Source organism: Ctenopharyngodon idella, chromosome 14 (genome assembly GCF_019924925.1).
Source record: "Ctenopharyngodon idella isolate HZGC_01 chromosome 14, HZGC01, whole genome shotgun sequence".
Lineage (NCBI taxonomy): Eukaryota > Metazoa > Chordata > Actinopteri > Cypriniformes > Xenocyprididae > Ctenopharyngodon > Ctenopharyngodon idella.
In genome coordinates, this window is record NC_067233.1 from 7,055,139 (window position 1) to 7,082,778 (window position 27,640).

General features: G+C 35.8%; 1 protein-coding gene across 1 annotated transcript; it reads left to right on the forward strand.

Moving 5' to 3' along the window:
* Window positions 1-2,721: 2,721 nt before the first annotated feature.
* gpm6aa (glycoprotein M6Aa) lies at window positions 2,722-26,321 on the forward strand. The gene is made up of 7 exons (XM_051860536.1): window positions 2,722-3,132; window positions 13,502-13,694; window positions 17,108-17,264; window positions 17,681-17,834; window positions 18,045-18,121; window positions 18,248-18,313; window positions 24,078-26,321. Exons 1-7 carry the CDS (start codon window positions 3,096-3,098, stop codon window positions 24,228-24,230), a joined length of 837 nt encoding a protein of 278 aa, XP_051716496.1. The 5' UTR covers window positions 2,722-3,095; the 3' UTR covers window positions 24,231-26,321.
* Window positions 26,322-27,640: the final 1,319 nt, after the last annotated feature.

Here is a 27,640-nt window from a genome sequence, read left to right on the forward strand (position 1 = left end):
ATAACTTGTTAAATATTGATATTTTTCTTACACAATTTTTCTTTTTCTGTGCGATATGGCTGTATATCAGCACGGCTGTGATTCGGCCGTAGGTAATCACAGCGTATTGCACAGCTACGGGTGTGATATTGTGTTTATACAACAGTTTGACGGCACGAGTGTGTAAATAAACTTTTGAACGGTAGTGTATGTATAATAAATAAAAAATATGTAATATTCTAATCTAGAAATATCTAATGTATAGCATCACTGTATGCTATTATTAAATTAGATATTATTAAATATATCATATACACTGCCCGGCCAAAAAAAGTTGCTGTTTGGATTTTAATAGGGAAATACTTAAGAATCTATGAATGGATCATTATTACAGTGATTATTATGTTTCTAGCATGTTATATGTTTGGCAACGGTTCTTTTAACCCTAATTGATGGAGTGTGTAGCTTTTCATTTCTTAAACAACCATGTAGGAAGACACATCATGGCCATATTCCAGGATGACAATGTCAAGATTCACCAGGGTTAAAATTGTGAAAGAATGGTTCAGAGAGCATGAAGAATCATTTTCACACATGAATTAGCACCTCTGAGTCCAGACCTTCATTTCATTGAAAGTCTTTGGGATGTGCTGGAGGAGACTTTACAGAGTGCTCACCTCTTGCATTGTCAATACAAGATCTTGACCAAAAATTGATGGAAATAACATCACAACATTTATTTCCATCGAGAGGTGCATCAATTTTTGGTCAAGATCTTGTACTGACAATGCAAGAGGTGAGCACTCTGTAAAGTCTCCTCCAGCACATCCCAAAAACTTACACTGAGATTAAGGTCAGTGCCAATTCATGTGTGAAAATGATTTGAGCCTGATGAATCTTGACATTGTCATCCTGGAATATGGCCATGATACATTGTAATACATAGTTGTTTAAGAAATGAAAAGCTACACACTCCATCTTTAAAAGAATCGTTGCCAAACAGATAACATGCTGTAATAATGATCCATCCATAGTCTCTTAAGTATTTGCCTATTAAAATCCAAACAGCGACTTTTTTTTTTTTTTTGGCCAGGCAGTGTATATCATGTATGTATGTGTATATAAAATTTAATGATAGCAGTTACATTATATGTTACATATTAAAAATCTTCTGAAAAATACAATTATTCATTTACAATAGATTTTGGAACTGATGAAAGAAGATTTTTAACAGCTTTTTAACAATTATTGCCCATCCATCCATGTGATGTCTTGGAGTCTCCGTCATGGAGCTGATGAGTTGAATCAGGTGTGTTTGATTAGAAAGAGTTTGAAAATGTGTATTGTTAATGTGCCTCCAGGAGCAGGGTTAAATATATTTATAGTGTCATATTATATTTAGTGTCAAATGCTATAGTCTACATTTGGTGTTTTGTGCCTTTGCGCAGTGATGCTATTCTTGAAATAGATCATTATATATGTGGGCACTCAGGGCAGGAATGTTAAACATGGCATAGCAGTATCAACACATCAGACAAATTGTTATTGTCAGAAGACATGCATTTGGGGGGTCAGGGGCTGTTAACATAGAATGCCTCCTGTGTGAGACACTTTCAGTGGCGACTGCACCCCAGTGGCATACTAAATGCTATTCTTGGATTCTAAATAAAAAAGTCAGCCTTCACAATTTTAGAACTTCAAACTGCCTGTAGAAAGTAAATCTGTCAGCATTTTGGCCAGGACATGTTGATGTATCTTTAAAGTGTCAGCAGATCATAAGCCAGTATTTAAAGTAATGGGGCCAGTGAAAACTCAAGTGCAACACAAATAGAGTCATTTCTAGATCTATAATGATTGCCTAGAATTTAGAAATGATTTAAAAGAGCTGTTTAAATACATTTTCTAGTGATTAATAATTTATAAATTGATGGTTGTGTTGGAGATGAGCGTGCTTTTAGTTGATTTTGGCTGTCTTAGAACACATAACCACCAACAGCTGATTAATTGCACACATTTCTGGTTGTACAGAGGAGGAAATACAAATTTTAATTAAATTTTAATGACACTTCTATGCCAAATTGTATGTTCTAACAAATGTGGCTGATTAAGTGCGTAAAATTTGACAAAACAAAAATTACTGCTTTTTAATGCCTTGTGTTTGTCACCCCCTGGAATGACAGTGACTATGTTTCATCACACACACACACACACACACACACACACACACACACACACACACACACACGTATAAAGAATCACGTGAGCATGCCATATGATGTTATATTCATCACAAGCATTTATATTTCATCCATATTGCGCACAGAAGCAGCGAAGCTGAAAAAAAAAAACACTCAAGATGTCATCATTATAATTCAAGCCCTCAGATTTACTACTATTTTATATTGTCATGCAGTTTTTATCTATCTATCTATCTATGTGTATATAGGCCTATATATATATATATATATATATATATATATATATATATATATATATAGTAATTATCGGAATGTCAGAAGGAAATCATTGATAAATTGATTATTTGTTTTTATATCGAGTTTAATGCAGCAGGGATGTAGCCAGCATTAACCATTCTTTTAGAGGAGGGGTGTAAAGTGGAGGCTTTTACTGGCTTGCAGCTTGACTCCCCCAAAAACCCACCTTTCTCTGTCTGCCTAGTGTGCTGATCCATGTTTTGGGCGGTTGTCGATTTGTTGTTTTTGTATCCCACACTTGAGCTTGTGTTACCTCGTATGAACACATAAATACAGTATATAGAGGTCTGAATGTCTTAACACTCACTGGTTTGCACAAGCCTGCGCTGAGATGCCACACTGAACCTCCTCACACGAGAGAAGTCAACTGAAAAAAACCGGTGTTGACAGCAGCTCTCCTCTGTGAGGAACAGGGTAGTAGCAGGAGCGAGAGAGTGAGGAGAGGGAGGAGGGAGAGAGAGTCTGACAGAGAGAGAGAGAGAGACTTGTGCGCTGAGAACCAGCTTCAGCCTCTATTGTGGTAAGCAGGCAAGGGAAGGCGTTTAAGGAGCGGACTTTAAACCCACAGGCGCAACACTGGTCACCGCTGTAGAGACCCACGAAATCAAAGGACAAGGCAACATGGAGGAGGACATGGATGAGGGACAGACTCAGAAGGGTAAAGGAATGCCTTTTATCTCCATTGTTTTCCCATCCATCTTTCCGATTGTGTTGTTTACCTTTGTGTCTAATCCCTCACTGCTTTTCATTGTCTCTGATCTTGTGGATTATAAAATGAGGTTATTAAAATACCTGAATAGGTTATTATATATTTTTTTAGTGCAGAAAGAAGTGTTTTCTGACATATTTTCTTTAGAATTTTTTAATTAATTCACCGATGATGTATTTAATGCACTGTGATGCACCGCATGAATTTTTGAAATTGTGAAAATAACTTGACTGAGCAAATATGATCCTTTAAAAACAAAACAAAACAAAAAAAACGGATTGATAGATTTTAGATAAGAGTGATTATGTAGAGGGGTGTGTGCAGGGGATGGAGCCTGCATGAGCGTGTGTGTGTGTGGACCATCTGATGGGTCTGTCTTTGTTTGCCGCGCATTTCTGTCAGTCTGTCTTGAAGGAGGCTGAGACAGACAGGAGATTCGTCTTCTAGTTGCAGTGGCGTGTAAATAGTCGTCCAAATAAAGCAATTGTTTCCCCCTCTTTCATTTCATTTCCTTGGCTTGCTCCTTCATTTGTGTGCAGGAGCATTTGTTTGCTTTGTGTGAGAGGGAGCTTGCTATTTATAATACCACCATTTGCAGGGGCTGGATTTCGAGCTCGGAGAGGAAATCATTGTCTTTTTCTTCTTCTTTGGTGGTCTGTAGAGAAAATATTTGCACATAATTGTATGGCGAGAAGCGAAAAGAAAGGGAATAAAAATAATCGAAATTCCAGCCTTCTGAACTATTTTCTCCTCCTCTCTCTCCATCTATGATGGCTCTTTATATTTAAGTGATTTCCCCCCCTCCTCCTTTCTAAAGCAGTGTGATGATAGCAGCCATGTCAGGTCTGCTGTGCTTAGACTGTCAGTGAGCTTGTGTGATATTTAGCACATGAAATATGGGAGGATCACTGATTTATGCTCAACCTGCCAGGGTGTTTTATTGTTTTATCTTCGTATTTGTTTGTTTAATTTTTTTTTTTTTTTTTTTTGAACCAATAAATGCCACGATTGGCTGGATCTAGCAATTTAATCCGAGAATCACAAATGCATCAATCCTTTTAACACTGATCTATTTTGTTTCTCTTTTCTGTATTTTTAAGCTGTTTTGCATTTAATAGCTAGATGTTTGTTCGTTTTGTTTTTATATAGAAAATGCTTATTGTCCATAATGTGCACCAGATGAACTTTCTGATATAAAATGCAAGTCTAGGATATGATGTATGTCTCATTTGACCTGGTTTTCTTTCCACATGTACTGAGTAAGAATCCCAAATTGATCTGGGAATCCCAAAAAGTGAGACTACATGAGAACTTCACGAGAGCTTTGACCGATGAACAATTTCGTTTGGTTTATAAATCCATAAATATTCTTACGGGTATTATTATTATTATTAAAACATTTGAGGTGTTCAATATTGTGTCATTTACGTTTATGGATTTGGCAGAAGCTTTTATCTAAAGCGGATAACTTTGCATTTAAGGTAGCCTATACTTTTTTTTCTCCCTCTTTTTAAAAAAAAAAAGAAAGTATTCCGTGGAAATCTATGGAAGCTCGTTTCCGCTACTAAAAAAAAAAAAAATTTTCCGCTACTAAAAAAAAAAAAATGTGAATTTTTATCTCAGAATTCTGACTTTTTTCCTCACAGTTGCAAGTTATAAAGTCACAATTCTGAGATATAAACTCGCAATTGCATGATATAAAGCCACAATTCTGACTTTTTTCTCGCAATTCTGACTTTTTTTCTCACAATTGTGAGATATAAACTCACAATTGTGTGAAACTTTTTTCTCTCAATTGTGAGTTTATATCTCAGAATTGTGACTTTATAACTCGCAATTGTGAGAAAAAAAAAGTCAGAATTGTGAGAAAAAAAGTCAGAATTGTGAGATATAAACTTGCAATTGCGAAACAAAAAGTCAGAATTCTGAGATGAAAAGTCGCAATTACTTTTTTAATTTTTTTATTTAGTGGCGGAAACGGGCTTCCATAGGGATCAAACCCATTTGAGCTACAGGAATACCTTACAATTTAGGAAAAAAAAAAAGGAAATGTATATAATGCAACATTTTCCTAATACGTAATACTTACTAGAGCTACAGTAACTGCAAAGCACTAGTTCCTTAACTCAATAAAAGAAAAGCTGAAGTTTGACAATCAGCTGTAGTTTATTCACAGACGTGCATTGACCGGTGCTCTGACCCTGCCGCTGCACAATAGATGAAGTGGGGAACTAAGCGGCCTCATGGGAGAGTGGACATTTCATTACCTCTCATGATTATTGGATTAGAGAACATTAGGCCGTTAACACACACACATGCCATCCCACTCATCTTTTATTTATGGCTTTTACCTCCAAATTTATGTCATCACCACTGTTGACAGAGTACAGTCTGTTAGATGGGCTCTTAGTAGTCTCTACTGACTGTGTAACATCATCCTCTGATAAAATTCTGATAGGATGTTCATAAAGTGAGCGTTATAGAATCTCACAAAATGATACAGTGTGAGGGCACTCAAGTGTAGCCATGCTTCAAACTCATATAAAGATGATAAATGGTTGTGCACACAGATTTTTGCTCATTACCTCACAGGTGTTTTGTCTGCCAAGTCAGTGCACCCATGTCTTCTGCGCATGTGTTTATGTTCTGACGTCAGAAACGGACAAAAACTGGGCAATTTCAAAATCTAATGGTAACGTTTGCTTGCATAGTCAAATGTAATGAGCTGATTTTTGATAGTTACCTGTATTTTGTTGTACTGTACATGTGAACACTCATTTATAAGAGAGCATGTTGTGATGCTTCTTGGACTGTCTTTAGCAGCCCAGCTTGTAACAAACTCCTAATTAATTATTAATGTCCAAATCTATATAGTTATTTGATTTGATTTGTCAGATGCATTACGCATCTTTGAGAGCATTTATATTTTTTCCATGCGGTTTGAATTATGGCATCAGTTTTAATCCTGTGGTGTAAACATGAAGCACCACATTGTTTTAAAGTGCGATGTTGAAATAGAAATGAAAGCGTGATTGAATTCTATACCTCTGCGGAATACATCTGGCAATCTCGTTTCCTTCCTGTTTTTTATATCTCCCAAATACACGACCATGTGTGATCCCTCTAATCTGGACACTCCTACTGTTCCCACACTCTGGTCAAACCTCTCAAGGACAGTGAAGTTTCACTAATTGTCCTTAAAATTGAGTCATGGCTATTAATAGAAAGTGAATTCAGTGCGCTATTGTTCTCACTATTGTTTCCAGCAGGTCAAATGACCATGAGAATAGAGAGTGGAACATGAAGCATGTTTTTCAAATTATTTAATATTTCACAAGACTGCCGTTTTCTACACATTTGGTGCATTTCAAATGAGCTACATAGAAAGGAGTCTAAATGCGCTCTTTTCTGCTGAGGGAAGGTATCAAGGAAGATGTCGGAAGTACTAGAACCTTCTAGCTGCCCCATCAGGGATGAAGTCGTGTCGTCTTCGCAGTGCGTTCAGCGCTGAACTGTGTTTTCCTCCCTGTAATCCTTGTGAATGTGTCTCCCATTCAGCCGTTTGCCGCTGAATGTGTTGACACACAGTGCTGTAAGTGGGTCATGGAGCTTGCAAAGGCCCGGCCCATTCTCAGGGCCCGCACCTCCATCGTCATAGCAACCCTGCTGGTTGATTAAACATGCGCAGAGAAGTCGCGTAGACGTGCGGTGATGAAAACCCGCTCGATTGCAGGGAGGGGCCAGTGATAGAGACACACATGTAGCCACTTGATGTGATTGAGTTCAATTGAATTTTAATTCTTTTTATCTGAACAGAAAAAATGGCATTCAGCGTAATGAAATGCTAATCACTTTAAATTGACAAATTATTCAAATCCTTTTAAAAAAAAAAGGCCGAAGAGGGTCAGATTGAGCTGGTTATGAATGGAGGATATTTGACTGTGGGTGTAAAAAGGTACAAATAAATAGCAAAAAAAGCTATTTTACTACATGATAACCAACACTTGCATCTGTTTTCCTCTCCATCTGCCTGTTTCTCTGACTCCCACTGTTTTTTTCTTTCATCTGTCGCAATCTCTTATCCGTTCACTCTCCCTTTCTCTTTCCCCTCTGTGGTGCGGATTAGCGTTAGCGACTACGGCCTTTTGTTGCACGGTCTTTGAGAGTCCTGAGAATGTTTCCCCTCCGAACATGTCTGGATATCAGGGTGAGCACTGGTTCGCAGTGACCCCACAGTTCCAGGGATTAATTGGAGGTTGGGGGTGGGGTGAGGCGGGAGTGGCACTGTGGCTGTCAGACTGACAGATGGGCGTTAGGGTTGGGTGGGGTGATCGAGGGACAAGGGGGAGGTATGGGGGCTGTGGGGTGGGAGCGGCCATTGCTTTATGATTAGAGGACCCTCTGGGATAGTGCTTTTGTTTATGTTGTTCGGGTTAAGCCTTTCTTTTGTGTGCATCATTTTTGGTTTAACTGTAACATTTGAAAACAGTATCCAAATGCCAGTGTTATTTTAGTATTATTTACATATTATTATAGTATTTATTAATATAATACTTTTTATTTATATAGTTTATTTTTTAGTATTTTCATTTTTTTTTTTTTCAAATATTTCTATTTAGCTTGTTTCTTTATATTTCAGTTTTAGATTTAGTAATTTCAGTATTCAACTTATTTGATTTCAGTTAGGTGCCAAAGAAACATTTCTCATTTTTGTTTTTTAAGTTTTTGTTTTCATTTTTTTTAAAGTTTAAGTGTATTTCTGTTACGGGGCTGTTGAATGCTTAATCTGATTGGTTGACGAATAAGGTGGCAATTATTTTCAGGGAAACGCACGGCTAAAGTAGTTCCAGGCAGGTCTTGACCGCATTACATGTTCATATCACTTCGCCAAATGATTTCAGTAATTTCAAACTAAAGGTCTTTACAGCCTACAACAGCAAAAGAACCAGAAACCCACAACAACACTGACCAAGCAAATAAATATAGTAAGCAATAGGATAAAAATGACAAATTATTTCCATGTTTTTGCCACAAAATTACGTTTTATTATGTACGGAAAGCACATACTATTTTTCTCCCGGTCTCTGTCCCACTCAAGTGCACATACATACAGTACGGAAACACACACAAAGAAATGTGTTGATTTTATCAGTCAAATAGGTTAGCAACTTTAGGTTAGCTACATGACATTTCTCACTAGTGAGGAAATAACGGCACTGTTCTTGAAGCAGATAAACTTACAGTTTCGCTATTAGTAGAGACGCTGCTGCCGAACACTGTTGAGAGACGGACAGACTCGGGTATTTCTCTCTCTCTCTAATTACTGCATTAGTCTGCTTTCAATGGCTCAAGCCTCAGTTTCTAGCTCTAAAATTACATATTGAAATTTGCAATGGAGGCATAGGATGAGATGCGTAAGAAATTAGTCCTACACACAAGCATTTTGAGGACAAAAAGCTGACAAATGTCTTGATGTCTTCAGGTGTGGCAATCATCATAGGCTATAATTGACTCCAGTTCGTTGACGGAATAATTGACTCCAGTTGTTGAATTATTAGAAAATAATGCACACCTGAGGTGTAACTTATTTATTCAATTTATTCCTTACTTATTTAAATTAATAAAATATTATACTATTTTATAGTTTTAGTTAACAGTAACAACACTGCTGAATACATTAAAGTAAAGTTGATCTGGAAAAGTTTGTTTTGTTTAATTGTGCGGTAGATTAAGTATATCTATTTATGTATATCTAATATCTTATTAATTAATGAAATTTTCTCCTCAAACTGTTCATTTTAAATTGCGTATATGATAATTACATTAAACATATCAAAATTAGAATCTAAAGTTCTAAAAGAAGCTGATAAAGAAATTTTTGATCTAATGATAAAAAAAAAGCTAATCAAAATATTGATTTATCATTCATGATCTAAATGGATGGAAAATACATGCATGTTTTTAGCTTATTTTTATCAATAAAAAGGTGTTTTGTCTAGAAACTTACTGCATCTTTTGTGCCAGTAGTTGGCAGGTGAACATTATCAATTAATATTCAAGCATGTTTGCACTGATTTTATGGTTCAGTTTAGTATCTTGGGCTGCATTTTGGTTGCTTTCATAATGGAGAGTTGCATTGGTCTGGTAAACCATTTCTGTCTTTGGCTGCATTTTACAAGAATATGAGATTGCAACATTATGTCTGCATGTGATCTGTTTTGAATCTTGCCAGCGAGGCTATCCTGTGAGAATTTGTATTGTAAATCAGGCCCTGCATTAACAAAGTGTGCAATCTGCATGCATTTGTAATGCTGTTTCATCTAACACCCTTGAGTGATGAATATAAGGCTGTATTGTAATGTAATGCAATTTGTGGTGGCTTTAGAACATGTGATACTCTCAACCAACCAGGAGACATGCAGTGGATTCAACAGTGCAAAGAATCTCATAACAGGATCAAAAGGGCAATATTGTGTAAACTCTAATACGGTTATGTAGTTATAGAATTATAGAATAAAAAGAACATGTTATACTTAAAATAATGTATTACTACGCATAGAATGTGTTAGTCTGTTAAAGGAACACTCTTTTTTTTCCAACTCCCCTAGAGTTAAACAGTTGAGTTTTACCGTTTTCGAATCCATTCAGCCGATCTCCGGGTCTGGCGGTACCACTTTTAGCATAGCTTAGCATAGTTCATTGAATCTGATTAGACCGTTAGCATCTCGCTCAAAAATGACCAAGAGTTTCGATATTTTTCCTATTTAAAACTTGACTCTTCTGTAGTTACAACGTGTACTAAGACCGACGGAAAATGAAGAGTTGCGATTTTCTAGGCCGATATGGCTAGTTCCTTGATTATTACGCCGGAATAAGAGTATAGACCCGGAGATCGGCTGAATGGATTCGAAAACGGTAAAACTTAACTGTTTAACTCTAGGGGAGCTGGAAAATGAGCCTATTTTCAAAAAAAGTGGAGTGTTCCTTTAATGATAAAATATAAAGTATATTATTATTAAAAACTATTTAAAATTTTTTGCCAACAAAGACAGTGTCTTATTAAACACTACAAAGAATCAGATCCTGTATATGTTCTCACTCCTAGTTGCTAAGGCAACAAGTTGATCCCTTGCCAAAGCCACTGTAAAGCCGGTTCTGAGGTTGATTATAGCAGCGGTGTTTGACAGTATTCAATAATTCACATTCAAAGGCCTGAAATGGGAGCAATAGCCTCAACCAATCCATGGTTGTAACTCTTTCACAAGTTCCTGCACTCGTTTCATAAGGACTGGCAAACAAACACTGAGTGGGAACATGTGCGAGCTGAATTCAAATTTATTCTTCCTCAGGAAGTACAAATTCCAAACAACCCACACTGTAGAAGATTCTTTTTTGGAAAAATTATGTAGAAATGCTACAGTAAAAACAATCTGTTAATTAATTAACTAAGTGATAAATGCTCTATATTAAAAAAAAGACAATGCATTCAGGGTTCCCACGCGCCTTGAATGTACTTGGATTTCAGACACATGAATTCAAGGCCTTGAAAATTAATATTGGTCTTTAAAAGTGCTTGAATTAAATTTGAAATAAATTTTATGAAAATTATAACACATCCCCTTAGTCCTATAGTATATTTGTTTTGGAATATTATTTTACAATCAGTTTCCAAGTGTTTTCCATTGCAGTACTTCCCCTTGCTTATTAGGCGGGGTTTGGACATTTGGGCTGTGACACTTGCTGTGTCCGAAATGAACATTCTTATAGGGGTGTGCGATTTTGATCGTGAACAATTAAAGGTCTCCACGACCTGCTTTTGAAGAGATATCGTTGTATCATGCTATAGTGCTTTCTGTCAGATCCCTAACAGCGGTAGAGTTATACTCACGGAACACTGCAGTTCTGGTCTGACATTCTTTTCTGAGCGGATACACCCGAAGCGCGCACACTCTAAAAGCCTGTCAAACGCTGCATTTGCTGGAAAAAGTTATCATTCATATCTTATTCTGCTAAAACTGTCAAATACACACAAGGTTTACACCATTGGTTAAGTGTAAAGTGAAAGTAAACAGTTGAAAGACAATCGAATGCGTGTCAATATATAAGATGCGCGCATGAGCTTTAAAGGGACAGACAACACATGTGACTTGTCCTTAAAGGGATAGTTCAACCAAAAATGAAAATTCTGTCTTTATTTACTGATTCTAAAGTTGTTCCAAAACTGTATTTCTGACTTGTGCTGGACACAAAAGAACATATTTTGAAGAATGTGGGTAACCAAACATTTGCTGGTACCCATTGACATCCATAGTATTGTCTTTCCTATATGGAACTCACTGGGGACCAGCAACTGTTTGGTTACCCACATTCTTCAAAAAAAACTTCAACAGAAGAAATTCATTCCGGTTTAAAACAAGTTCTAAGGTGAGTAAATAATGACAGAATTTCCTTTTTTTTTTTAAAATTTATTTAATACAGTAGCTTTAATAAGAAAGCTTATCTTCATCCACTTTGGGCTGAAAGTCTGTCATTCTTTTTTTCTTTTATATTTTGTTACCTTGTAAGGCTACTTTTTAATATATAGGGAAATTAGTTTGACTGTACTGCTCAGTCACTGGCAAAATAGTAAAAACATGAAAAAGATTTGTGAGCAAATCATGAAACGTGATATTTTTGCCATATCACCCACCCATACTTATTAATAAGAATATTATGCATATTGTGTAGAGTTAGTTTCCCCCAAGGGGGCGTTTTTCCCACTCTACCCTAAATTCACAAATTGTGAGTTAAAAAGTCAGAATTGCGTGATTATAAAGCCACAGCTGTGTCTTATAAAGTCGGAATTGTGATATATAAATTGCAATTCTGTTTTGTAGTGCTCATTTATCTCTCTCAATTCTGACTTTTTTTTCTCTCAGAATTGCAAGCTTATATCTATAATATATTGTATATATTCTGACAATTACGATCCATATGATCCTTTTTTTTCACTCAATTTTAAAATTTATTTTTTACAATATTCTCTCTATATTATAATGTTTTTACTCAAGTAATGATTCATAAAAAATGAAAACCAAAACTAGTGTGGAAAGATTGTTAATATTAGGGATAAGAAAGCTGCAACTGGTTTTAATATATTTCCAAAATTAATGTACAAATGATTCTAACCTCTTCCGGGTTAAAATGGATGCAAATGCAATAGGAGGGTTAAAATGTTAAGAACTGTAAGAGGTCTTTCATGACGCTTCATATGCTTGGATGTGAATTTGATAGGTGCTTGATATAAAATAAACGGTGCTTTAAAAAGTCCTTGAATCTGGTGTTCATGAAAGAGTGGGAACTCTGATGCATGTCAATTTACTGTAAAATATAGTAATAGTATAAATATATAGTAATAATACAATAATATATAGTAATATTAAAAAAAGTATGTTTTTTATTACTATAACATACAAATTATCTTATCTTATAATGTATATTAGACTTAACAATACATCCAACTAATGTTAAAATTATGCTTTACAGTAAAAAAGTCATGTAATTTCATAATGCCTGAAAGATTCTTGCTGTATTTTTACAGTACATTTCTAGAAATTACAGCTGCCTCTTTTTTTTTTACCGTGAAATTAAACATTTTCATACAGTGCATTATTTTAACATTAAGTATGCTCATTAAAAAAAAGACTCCCCCTAGAAAGTGTCATAAACTTAAAATTAACTGCAAGTTTGTTTTGTTCTAAACATAACACACTTGTCTCTGTAAGATCTAAACTCAAAGTAATGAAACTTTGAAAGGAAACACATGAAGGCAATCGTTTGGAAAAACTCAATCAGAATGGCTAAGTGTCAAAGTCCATCCTTTCATCCTCCCATCCATTTTGTTATTCATGAATCATACTGTTATAATGATTCACTCTGATATATGATGCCAAGGGGAGAATTTAAAATAGTCTGCTGCAGGGACAATTTTGCACATCATTGGAGAGTAACAAATACACACACACATAGAGAATGAACTGGACCTCACTGGAGCGTCAGAGTGAATGGATTGAGGATTTACTTCCAACCGTCTGGGTACTTGTTAGTCTTGTCAGGCAGAGGCTAGACACTAAGAGGAGCACAGAAGACGACTTACACTAGCTTTGCTTTCTGTGCAAGAATAGTGCTTTCTTAAATGATGTAGAAACTGTTGAAATTAAACTGTTAATAAAACAATGGAATCAAACACAGACAAACAAAACATCTTTAAAGAACATCCCCAACCGTACCTTCAGATGAATAACATGACCTCTTTTTTTTTTTTTCTTTCTTCTCTCAGGATGTATGGAGTGTTGTCTGAAATGTCTAGGAGGCATCCCTTATCCATCCCTGATTGCCACCATCCTGCTGTATGCTGGAGTGGCGCTCTTCTGTGGATGTGGACATGAAGCTCTTTCTGGAACGGTCACCATCCTCCAGAACTACTTTGAGGTGATCAGGGGACCTGGAGATGGTCTGGATGTGTTTACAATGTAAGTGAGAGCAGCACATTGAACACACTGAGTTGGGAAAACTGATGTGTAAATTATTTGTATAAAGAGACAGCAGCCTAATAAAACTAGTATTTTTACTAGTATTTGTTTATTTGTCCTTTTGCTTGTAATTTGCTTTTTTTCTTATTCTATTACTGATTGTTTACTTGTTTACTTCAATAATTGCTTAAGAAACTTCTTACATATATTAGGCTAGGTTTGCTGTGGTATGGAAAGTGTGTGTGTGGTTTGTGTTCTAAGGAAGACCCACTGTCTTTGACTTTGAAAACTCATACTTTTAAGTGTTTATGCAGTAAAGATTAAATTGATCTTTGTGTGTTAACTACAGAAAGGATGTATTAGTAAATGAGCTTTTGTGCATACGTACAGCATGTTTGTATTTGGCCTAAAGGGGACCTATTATGCCCCTTTTTACAAGATAAGTAAAGATAAGTCTCATGTGTCCCCAGAACATATCTGTGAAGTTTCAGCTCAAAATACCCCACAGATCATATATTACATTATGTTGTAAATGCCCATTTTTGAGTGGAAGAAAAAACATGCTGTTTTCGTGCATGTGTCTTTAAATGCAAACAAGCTTCTGCTTCCCACCCGCTTTCCAGGTACTCTGCCAAAAACAACAAAAAAAACCCCATCTGTTTGGTTTTGATTATTATCTCTATCGCTGCCACGATTACATGACATTGCAGTTCTTCGTCATCATGAAAGTTAATTATTTGCATTCGTTTTATAGCCATAACAGTTTAATTTCTGATATATGGTTTTCTGAGTGCACACATCCAGAGCACACGCGCAGAAAGCTGGCTGTCAGACTGTGCATCCTATGAATATTAAACTGATTTCTTTTACATGTCTTATTGAACTTAAACTGTCAAATACACACAAGGTTATGTCAAAGACACACAAAGTTCACAAACACAGTCTTATAACACAGGTTATGTCTGTGATTGTAGAAAGAAATCGCATGTGTATATTAGATCTGTGTATTAAAGTGACAGCAGCGTAATATACAGTAGGCTACCTACTGCTGTATATGCCGTTAAAGGATTAGCTCACCCAAAAATGAACATTCTGGCATTAATTACTCACCCTCATGTCATTCCACATCTGTAAGACCTTTGTTCATCGTCAGAACACAAATTAAGATATTTTTTAATGAAATCCAAGAGGTTTCTGTCCCTCCATAGGAATCCAACGCAACTACCACTTTCAAGGTCCAGAAAGGAGGAAAGACATCATTAAAGTACTTCATGTGACTCTAGTGGTTTAACCTAGGGCTGGAAAATTATGACCTAAAATCAAAACCTCGAATTACGATTAATGAACGATTTTTTTTTTTTTTTGCCCTCATAGTTCACTTACAAGGTTTGTACTGTAAATTTGCTTGACTATTAAAGGTGTGATATTTTTCCTTTTGAAAGAGTGATCTGACATAACAGCTCACTTTCAGCAGTTATTTTATCTATGGTTCGTAACATTTCTTACAGATTTCTGCTCGTTGTAAATCAGATAAAGATAAATTAGTACAGTACCGGTACGTAAAGAGAGCGATTGCGTGTGTGAATTAGTCATAACATCTCTCTATTAATTGTGAAGCTGTGGGTTGTAAATGGTTACTTCAAAAGTAGAAAAATATATGCTATAATAAGTTTTGAGTTTCTAAGCTACTTTAGTGATAAATCAGAGGACAGCGCTGACAACCAGTCCTCAGTGCGCGCGATCTTCACGTTTTGCGCAGCTACTGTTTGTATGAGTGTTCGTGCCACAATGCAGCTGCCCGAGCACGGTAGCTCGATATAATAATACACATCCGATCGTCTAAATCGCTTGAATGTCTAATCTGGCAAACCTTAAAACACATACAACTGACAAAGTTTAGTGAAGACGCAAGACTCACCACTCGCGCGCCGTCTTTGTGTGTTGACTCTGCGTTTACCTCAGTGTTGACTGGACGGGGCGGAGTCACGTGGCTACACACGCGGTAGTATGTTTTTAAGTGGGAAGTATTAACAGGATTAAAAAGCGAAATAAACGACATGGGAAAAATAAGTCGGTTAGAGGTTCAGAATTTCGGTTTCGATTACTTTTCGATTAATCGTCCAGCCTTAGTTTAACCTTAATTTTATGAAGCGATGCGAGTGCTTTGTTTGCGCAAAAAAACAACATAATTTACGACTTTATTTACAAAATATTATCCAGAGCATGTCTAGCAACAATATGTGAACACAAAACGCATTCGTCGTGGTGCTCTCTTGAACACTTGCGCATGTACGTTGGGTTGACGCGCAAGTCTGAATACAACACGCATACATGCAGATCAATATTTTTGTAAATAAAGTGGTAAATTATGTTGTTTTTTTTTTTTTGTGCAAACAAAGCACTCGCATTGCTACATAAAATTGAGGTTAAACCACTAGGGTCACATGGAGTACTTTAATGATGTCTTTATTACGTTTCTAGACCTTGAAAGTGGTAGTTGCGTTGGATCTCTGTAGAGGGAAAGAATCCTCTCGGATTTCATTAAAAATATCTTCATTTGTGTTCCGAAGATGAACGAAGGTCTTACGGATGTGGAACTACACGAGGGTGAGTAATAAATGACAGAATTTTCATTTTTTGGTGAGCTAACCCTTTAATATGAACCAAACAACAAAAGAAAAATAGAAAATCACTCACTGCTCTTGATTAAATAACTTTATTAGCTTTAATAAGAATACATTTCTTACTTGAATGCTGCTGTTAAATGCTCTGGCGAGGAGATAAACATGGCGGACTGTGTACAGCTCACCCAGGGGAGGAGCTAAGTTAATAGGGCAGATTCCGTCTCCACCTTCCATCAAGCACCCTATAAAAGTGAATTTTGCATAATAGGTCCCCTTTAAACTTAACATTTGTAATAATTAGGTAATTGTTACTTCAGTATTACAACACTAATAACAGCGAACATTACCGTGAACTTGCATGTAATGGTGACACACAAAAAGAGTGTGTGTGTGTGTGTGATAGAGCGTGAGCACGAGTGCATATGCATGTAAGTGTATGTGTGTAAATGTATTTATGTGGTGGATAATCTCTCTATTTGTCTTTTTTGTACTGCTTTGCAATATTGATCTTATCTGTAGAATAAATATAAAAAAATCACTGTTAAGTACACAGTTACACATATTTACAGTACATTTTAGGGGGTAAATTAAGCCATGACTGACAACCATTTTGACACATTGGCTCCAGATCCAAATTATGCTAAGTTTATGACCATGTTTTGTAGTTTACATTGATATAAATGGCAATGTAATAATGTCCCAATTATCTATTTTGGTTTGCTTATGTGGAAAAGATTTTTTTACCCACACATATATAATTATTGACTTTATTTCCTCTGTTTCCCTCAGCATTGACATTATCAAGTATGTGATCTATGGCATTGCCTCAGCGTTCTTCGTGTATGGCATTCTTCTGATGGTCGAAGGCTTCTTCACCAGTGGAGCCATCAAGGACCTGTATGGAGACTTCAAGATCACCACCTGTGGACGCTGCGTCAGTGCATGGGTGAGAAATCACTGGGAGAACTTCATGCATTGTAATGTAGAAAAGGGCAACGACAAAGCCACTAAGAGTAACTGCCGCACATAAAGATGGCATCCGTTTATAGGCTATAATAAAAGATAACATACTGAACTCTGCAAGTTATTCTCCTCTCACTTGTGAAACAAGAAAGATATGGTGTGGTTGCTATTATTGTTATTAGTTTATAACACTGATAGCTAAACTGAATCTGTGTTCAAGATTTTGTTTAATAGATATTTTCCTTCCTATGTATTTTACCTTACATGTTGGAGTTTATATGAAATTCTTGATGCTTATAATTGTGGCTTTTATTTAATTATCTTGTATTCTATTATTTTTTTTTATTTAGTGTTTGACTGAGTATTTGGACTTTAGTCTTAATCCTTCTTTTCCTTCAGTTCATCATGCTGACGTACATCTTCATGTTGGCTTGGCTGGGTGTGACAGCGTTCACCTCTTTGCCTGTCTTCATGTATTTCAACATCTGGACCATTTGCCAAAACACGACCATTCTGGAGGGAGCTAGTTTATGTCTTGACCCACGCCAGTTTGGTATGTTTCAAAATCTGTAGGTTTCAAATGTTTTCCAAATGTTTAGGTGTGGTTAAGAAGTTGTTTCAGTGATAATTTCTTTTGTTGCTGTAATTTTATTCTTTCTTATTGGTTGGTTATCCAAATAACCAAATAAAAGTGTGAAATATCCATTCCTATAGCCTAAAACACAGATTGCTCTTGAGGAATGACAAAAACTATATATTTTAGGTGTTGTGCCCATTGGAGAGGAGAAGACTGTATGTTCAGGATCAGATAAGTTCAACAAAATGTGTGGATCGAATGAGGTGAGTAAACATCTGTATGAAGTATAGACTCACAAAAATCCAGTGTTTTCAAATAGTTGTATAAATCATTTCCACAATGAAAAGCAATCTAAGGCTCATTTCTCTCTCAATATTTCTTTCTGAAAGCTGGATATGACTTTCCATCTGTTTGTGTGTGCGCTGGCTGGGGCTGGAGCTGCAGTCATTGCCATGGTGAGTTTTGACTAATACCTACAATGACTCTTAATATACTACACAACTCTTAAAATCTGAACAGATTTTAAAACACTAGGCATCATACACTTGCCATCTTTGTAAATGGTTACAGGGATATAACAGGGCATCATACACTAAATGACTGAGGATCATACACTACCAGACTTTCAAATTGTTCCGAAAACAACAAACTCAGACAGAAACACGTGCCTCGTTGCTAGCAGACGCATGACAGATGAAACAAACGTGGATGTGCAGTTGTAGTTGTTGTAGCGACTCTGTGTGCTGAGTCGCAAAAGAAAAAATGAGCCAAGTGCATTTGGATTCATTCTTGGGTGGGTAGATGCGCTCAATATGGACTCAATTATAACGGGAGTTAGAGGTGAGTGGTGAAGTCACATGTTTTATCTGTGCCGATAAGATAAATATTGAGGCTAATTTGTTATGTGTGTTCTGTTCATTTGCTATTGTATTTGTATTGTTTTTTATTGCAACACTGGGAGATAGAGGACAGTGTAGGTTTCAGTAGCGACGCGTCATACAATACGATATGTGTTCAAAATATCAAAAATGTTTTGATGTCCTCCGAATGGATGAAATAGTAGTCTGAAGCTAAAAAAAATCAGAGTCCGTGCCCATCATACACTATGCGATTTTCTGTGAAATTTGTCAACTGCAACTGCCCAAAATCTGCAGACTGGCACAGACTTTCTGCAACTATTGTCGACTCCTCTAGACTGCAAATCGGGGCAAAAATATGAGCAGAAGTCATGTAGTGTATTCTAGCCTTTAGAGAAAGTGGTTTTACATAAGTGACCCTGGACCACAAAACCAGTCGTAAGTCACACGGGTATATTTGTAGCAATAGCCAACAATACATTGTATGGGTCAAAATTATAAATTTTTCTTATATACCAAAAATCATTTGGATATTAAGTATATTTTGTAAATTTCCTACCGTAAATATATCAAAAATGTATTTTTGTAAGTGGATATACATTGCTAAGGACAAATTTAAAGGTGATTTTCTCAAATATTTTGATTTTTTTGCAACCTCAGATTCCAGATTTTCAAGTAGTTGTATCTCGGCCAAATATTGTCCTATTCTAACAAACCATACATCAGTGGAAAGATTATTTATTAAGATTTCAGATGATGTATAAAGCTCAATTTAAAAAAATTGTCGTTCAGGGTCACATATGGATTCATTACTGAAACTAATGTCTTAAACTAATTTTTTATGAAAAAAAAAAAATGCATTTAACAAAATTAGTTAACCGCTAAAGTTCAGCTAAATGTTTCTATGTTCCTCACGCATTAAAATGAACTACCTAATTGTAAAATTTAAAGTATATTACTCTGTACATCAATCATGATTTTTTAAATGGAGGTTTAAAGTATGGATCATAACATAACAGTTTTTAATATAATTATATAATATTATTAATATAAATAATAATATTAATTATATAATATGTAACTTGCACCATCTTTTTTGAGAATTAATTTATATTTTTAACATTTGTTACAAAGTCTATTCAATTGCTTGCTTAATCATAGTGGCACGGCTAGCTGAAATATATATATATATATATATATATATATATATATATATATATATATATATATGTATATATATTTATACATTTTTCAGTTGTAATCTTTTGAAAAGTCATCTGAAATAATAAACTAAATGCAATGTAGTGTTGTCAAAAATATTAATTTTTCACTACATATCGATACAGAAATATCTGAAACGCTTCCAATACTCATTTTTCGCTGAATTGGTACACGATATCAGCTGTGCTTTCTTGCTCTATCATCTCTCCAACAGCGGGTTGACACACAGACCCGCCTCCCCTCACTCACTCGTTTCATTTGCTCCGGATGAATGTTGTTGGTGTTACAGGGCTTGAATTTTGCCATGGGATTTTTGCCATTGATCAATGTCAAAATTGTGGCCAGTGAAAATGCTGAGTGGCTAGTAACTTGGGAAAACCACTAGCCACAGTGGCTGCAAGTGAAAACGGTAATGTCAAGCCCTGCATAGCGGGTAATAAATTAATTTTTTTTTTTTTTTTTGGCATTTGTAAATGAATGCAATGCAAAGAATTTTCCCCTTTCAGCATAATATTTCATATAATGGTAATTAAAGTCCTCAAGCTGACAAGAAAAAAAAAATTGTTTAGGGGAAAAGTTTAATTTCCTTCTTTTTCCTCCTGGCAACAGTGTGTTTATTTGTGTGATGCGAGCTAAACTAATGACATCACCTGCTTCAGCTCCTTCATGTAGGTCTAAACTGAAATGAGATAAAGTCATGGGGGGGGGGGGGGGGGGGGTTAAGCATTGGGGGCGTTGTCAGCTCTCTCTTGCGTTTTCTTTGTTGTTACTTAACACCCCCCCCCCCCCATCTCTCTTCGTCTCTCTCACACACACACACACGGAGAGACGCTGGGCATGTCGTTCTGTTGTCATGGAAACTAGGAGAAGAAAGGCCCTAGAGCTTGTAGCAAGCAGCACTCAGTAATTTGCGAGGAACCATTTTCTGAAAAAGAGAATGTGGTTGTTAGTCTGGTATGATGTAGCAAATTATAGAAAGAGCTTTTCTGTCCCCTACTGTGGAAAGAGAAAATTTAACTGATTGTTAAACATAATGCATCCTTTCACTCTCTGGGAAGGGTAATAATAACCAAGCTTTTCCTTTGTGAAGAAGAGAAATTCAGGGTGTGGCCCTATTCAAATGAGCATGCATAATGTAAATCTGATTTGCATAATGGTGCACTGAAGTAAACAACATATAGTGTATTCTCTCATTCAGGAAAACAGTTCACTCTTAACCTATTTCATATATATATATATATATATATAAAATATTTAAAATCAAGACTGCTATCACCCCACACACGTCCTTTGATTTCATATATAGCCCCCCCCCCCCCCCCAAACATTATATATACGCATGTAAATCCTTTTGCTAGTTTTCATAAGAATTTGGACGTGGTCTTCATCAAGGTATTTTGTGCATAGGCTATTGAAGTAGACTGTAGCACACTGCCAGCACACATACGAGGAGGCTGGCTGCTTTACAATACTGCCTCCTGCTGGTGTCACTGCTAATTTTAGAGTGACAAACATGCGTCATCGCAGTCTGCTGAGATCTGTCTATCTTATTTAAAATATTCAAACAGGCATATTAGCATTTTTAATCAAATAAATGCAGCCATGGTAAGCATAAGAGACTTCTTTCAAAAAAGCAAAAACAAAACAACAAAAAAAAAACACTTTTTTTTTAATCATTCCAAACTTTTGATTGGTAGTGTATTAAAAACCCTATATATTCAATTCACATTTATCTGTATAGCGCTTTTCACAATACATACTGTATAGTTTCAAAGCAGCTTTACACAATGCATGCTGATTCAGAGTTGGCATCATCTGAAGTCCTGGCAGAGGTTTGCGTCATCTCTTCACAGGTGTTGGGTCATCTGAAATCTTCATAAGAGGCTGGATCCAAATGAGTTGGCGTAATCTCTAGTTACCTCTGGATGAGCATTATGATGCATTATGTGAATGCTTTGCTAAAGAGATATGTCCTTAATCTAGATTTAAACTGTGAGAGTGTGTCTGAGCCCTGAACATCATCAGGAAGGCTGTTCCAGAGTTTAGGATCCAAATGCGAAAATGCTCTCCCTCCTTTAGTGGACTTAGATATCCTAGGTTCCAGCAAAAGCCTACAGTTTTGTGACCTTAATGAGCGTGATGGATTTTAGGGCGATGGGATACACAGAAGCTGAACCATTTAGGGCCTTTTAGGTCAGTAGCAATACTTTGTAATCGATATGGAATGTAACCAGTATAGAGATGATATAATTGGGGTTATATGAACATTTTCTCGATCTGGTAAGAACTCTAGCAGCTGCATTTTGGACTAATCTGAATTTAATAGAAGAAAATGACTGGTCATCTTTAACACACTCTGTCAATGTGGTCTTTATATTAATATATGAATTCAAAATTTAAAATATGAATTAGAAATATCCAAAATAAAATTAATTAGTTGTTTAATAAAATTGTTTTCAAAATAAGGATACTTTTAGGTTTACAGTAAATTCGCAAAACGCAAAGAATCTTTTGGTGGTACAAATTACAAATCAGCCACTGTGAAAAAAAAAATTGCACAGCACTTGAAGGGGTGACACTCTAAAATGTCAAGAGTGCAAAATAGACACATCCAGTTCCCCATCCCCTCCCCCCACACATGTATGAACTAGTGTAACTATAACACAGAGCACAGCAAGGAGGTGGTTACACTCTAGTCTAAAACATCGAGAGTACAAAACAGACACACCCTATCAAACACACACTCACAGACACACACACAACACACTATTATACACACACAAATGAACCGGTGTGGCTGTAACAATATGGTAAAATTGAGCCAAAAGATTCAAATAAGAGGTTGAAATCAGATCAGACCCAGATTTATTAGGCTGTAATAAAACATACCTGTTCATGTTTGTACGGAGCCCCGGACATGATATGCAGGAAAAAAATCGTAGGCTAAATCGTGCGCACGATTTACTAATTCGTTCCCTCGATTTACTAAAACGTGCACACGATTTACTATTTCGTTCCCACGATTTACTAAAACGTGCGCACGATTTACTATTTTGTTCCCTCGATTTATAAATCATGCGCATGATTTATAAATCAAGGGAACGAAATAGTAAATCATGCGCACGATTAAGTAAATCGAAGGAACGAATTTGTAAATCCTGCGCATGATTTAATTTTTTTCTTGCATGTCATGTGCAGGGCTCCGTATGTTTGTTACATTTTTATTGAAATTTGATCTTACTGTATAAGTAACAAAATGACCTCCTCTATGTTCAGGTTTGACTGTAGTAAAATTAATGCAAAAACTCATACTTCAAATCAACATTTCAATCCAAAAACATCTAAACCTTGACAAAAAGTAGTCTTTGAGGATGTCTTAAGTATAAATCCAAATCCACAACTTAATAAAAATAAATATTTATGTCTAAAAACCACTAGAGAATTTAAAAGCCACTTTGTATAGAACTATATATACTTATATAGGAATCTAGTAGGTACACATGGCATTACATAAGTTTTTTTTTTTTTTTTTTTTTACTCCCACCAGATAGCACTAATGTACCTTTAAAAAATTGGATTTTAAATGCCTTGTCTCTATTTTAACATGGAATACTGCTTTAATTGAAAAAAAAAAAAAAAAAAAAAAAATACTGCTTTAATTAAAAAACATATTAGAAAAAAAATTGTGTATTATTTTTAATGGGAAAAAATAGCTAATAAAATTGTATAAATATTGCATAGTATCATAAAATACCCTCAAAATTTTAAATAATATTCAAAAAATATTATTGAACAAAAATATATTACATTGGTTTTCCTTAAAAACAAAAAAGTTACATTTCAAGGCTTCGGTCTCTTTTGACCGTGAAGGAGCCAAATTACTCCTAAACGAAGAGGACCAGAGGGTTATATTCAGTCTGGCCATGTATGTAAATTTAAAAAAACAAAGTGTCTGAATAATAGAAATTAAAATGTTTAGTTGACTTTGTTGATGTTATTTGAATAATAAATTGATTTTTTTTTAATGAGAATCATTCTATATGAAGTGCAAGTATGTTTTATAAGAACAATTGTTTTAGAATAATATAAATGCAAAGGTTTAGTTGACTCTGTGTTGACGCTATTTATGGTGTTGTTTCAGATCCACTACCTGATGGTGCTGTCTGCCAACTGGGCCTATGTGAAGGATGCATGTAAAATGCAGAAATATGAAGACTGCAAGTCCAAGGAGGAGCAGGAGCTGCATGACATCCACTCTACACGCTCCAAGGAACGGCTCAATGCCTACACATAAGACAGGAAGCAGCAGCGGGGGCGAGAGGACCCTCGGTGCTTTCACTTCCTGTTGAAGGGAGTTTTGGCACTGGTGCAGTCCAGGTGGTGTGTCGTATGACCAACCCCATGGCCAACCCATTACCTCTCGCACAAACATTATTATTATTATTATTATTATTATTATTAGTGCTAGCAGTAGTGTTGTAGTTTTTTCCACATTATTGTATTTCATTTTTAAGAGATTGTGCTGGTTCTTTTTTTCACCACATATTACAATTTTTGAATATATTTCTTTTTTTAAACATTTTAGCATCAATACATGAATCATTCTTATGTAGAGGGTCGGTTATTGGGGGGAAAAGCACATTTTTCATGTGTGTCTGTCTTTTAAGGTCTCATTATCAAAGACTTAAATCATGAAAAAAAAATTTGGTAAAAAAAATAAACAATTCTCTCTTTCTTTCTCTCTCTCTCTCTTTCTCTCCCTCTCTTTCTCTCTTTTTTTAATCATCAGAAGGTATGAAGCCCGATACCAGCAGATGGCTTGCTCATTCTGCATTATTTTGGTAAAAGAAAACTCAAAAACTGAGACAGAAAAGACAAAAAACAAAATTAAGATATAACAGATGTACCATAAAGTGTTTATTTATTATTTTTCTACAGATGTCATTGCATAGCTTATCAAGATGATTACAAAATAACAAAATGGTTATTATTTGCTTGCCGCGCTAGTCAAGTTTTCAGACCGCATCGTGCCAGTAGGTGGCGTTGTAACTTCTCTGAGAGGGAGAGGAACTTTCTGACCACTTTTAAGTGGACGTTAAGCATTTAAATCTTACTGTAGTGTCAGCGACCCCCTCTTCGGCAACAATGCAACTCTCCCTTTACTGGAAGCAAGCGCCACATGCACAACCCTACAGCGTTATGACCCCCTCTTTTTTATTTTCCTACACAAATAGATGTAGACACAGTAAAGCCGTAAGGGTTTTTATTTGACGCTTTTTATTTTCAGCTTTTGTACAAAATCAATGTGTAAATGTATGTACTGTATGTTAGCACTTAAACTTCAGGTGAATTCGTTTTAGACTGAAAAACACATTCCATGACAGGATAGGGTGGGCGGAGGGAGGGTGTTCTTCTGAAAGCGAAAAAAGACAAGTGGTGGAGCAAAATCCAGGTGAGACACAGTAATGTTTTGTGAAAGTTTCACTTTTTCTTTCGGTGGGTTTTTTCTTTACAAAGGGGAATATGATGATGAAAACAAATATTTAAAGAGCTTATACTATCTCAATGACAGTTACTCGTTGTCTTGCTAACAAGTCATTATTATATTGGATGATGGAGATGTCTTCTCATTCTTTTAATGCCTGGCAAGTCATGTTCCGTCAGTGTTTCTAAGAGCTAGTTTCGTGCACTTATTTGACCATTTTGTGAGCTCTTTCTTGGTGTAAGTGCAGTGGGGTGCCGGCTGCCAAGTCAGACCCCTGTAATGTTAGGTAAAGACTGTGAACCTAAGTGTTATTTGTGGCATGGTCATGCATTCAATGGTAATCGTTTTTACTGGATCAAAAAAATAAAAAATAAAAATGAAATAATAATGATGATAATAATAATAATGAAAAAAAAAAAACAAGAAAAACAGTTTTCATTTCATCTTTTTATGAGTTTGTTATATGCGACTGTCTTGCTGGGTCATCCCCTTTCTCATAATGTGCAGTAATTTGAATCCTATGCTGATACATTGCGCTGAAACTCCTACTCTTCGATGGTATAGTGTTTGATTTGTGCCTGTTTACTTTGTGGTGATCTCTCTAACTCCCTCCGAGTCCTCCTCTCACCTTTCTATTACTATTGCTTGTTGAGCCCCTAACTTAATGCTTTCTCTAACCCTCACCTCTCTCTCTCTCTCTCTCTCTCTCTCTCTTACTCTGGCTCACTCTCTCTGTCCTCGTATAGTCTTTTTGTACTCACTAAAGAATGCTTAGTAGAAAGCTGTACCATTAATTTGTTTTGTACATATATGTGCCAACCGCTTGACAGTGGCTTTTCTGATCTGTAGGGACAAACTGCTTGCATAAATAAACTACACTGGTGTACTTGTTAATAAATACTCTATGGTTGTTGTTGTTCTTAACAATCTGTGTATTATGTTGGAATTTAAATACACTCTAAAACATTTCCTCAGTTTACCTTGTGGTAAAATCTAAATTAATTAGTTTTACCTAGTAAAATAATCTGACTATAATGGGTTACACAAATGAAAGTAATTTGTAAAGGTCAAATGAGGAAAAAAATAAAGTACTTTGAGGGAACAATTGCATTTTTACAGTATTTTGAACTGGTGTTGTATATATGTTTCACATTAGACCTACAATATACTGCATGTTATATGACAAATTTACATACACATGACACTATATCTTTAAGGTTTTAGGTGTTTTCATAAACTTAAAACAAAAATATCAGAAAAAAATTCTGTGGTATATGTACTGCCACTATTAACATTAAATATTTAGAACTCACAGGTTCAAAAGTTTGCAGTCAGTAAAGTTTTTAAGTAAGCAATAAGGTACTCGAGGCTAGTGCTGTGTCGTGAATAAGTCACGGCTGAAGGGTGTTTTTAGGCACAACACGAATCGGAGTGCCTGCAACCCCTTCAGCTGTGACTTATTCACGACACAGCACTAGCCTCGAGTACCTTATTGCTTTTATAAAACGGTTACCACACAATACTAATATTAAAGCCAAAAATATGTATCAATGCAACTTTCATGAAGTAAACTTTCACTAAAGCCTTCCTTCTGCCGGAAGAAATTGTCCCTGACCGTGAACAGCTACAGAAGTTACATTATTACGCCATTAGATGGCGGCAAAGACTGTCTTTATGAGTGTGTCAGTCAGTAGCGAAGACTTTTACATTGAAAAGAGTGAATTTTTGTGAACACGGAACAAGACGCAACTGACAAATGCTTTGACTGGCACAGTCAGTCACGGGAAAACCCCTTAACTGTTAAAAGGACAAGATAATACATCGGACATTTAAACTAATTTTTTTTATTATGAACATAGGACTGACCTGAAGGAAAATGCTAAATCTGAATGCAGGTAATAATGATCTCTTTCTCACAATACTCTTCTACATAATACAGTAAGCTTCAACGAACAATATAAATTGAGAACATACAGTTTACGTTGCTAAGAGTGGTTGCTAAGGGTGTTGTGTAGTAGTGATACACAGAACTGTTGGGTGAAGCGGTCATAGCCGTGTTTTATCATGAATAAAACACAGCTATTGACCAATCAGAATCAAAGACAGGAACTAACCATTTTATAAATGTTTTCGAAAGCTACAAAGGCTGCATTTATCTGACCAAAAAACAGTAATGTGCAATATTATAATATGAGTCTTCAGAAATTATTCTATGCTGA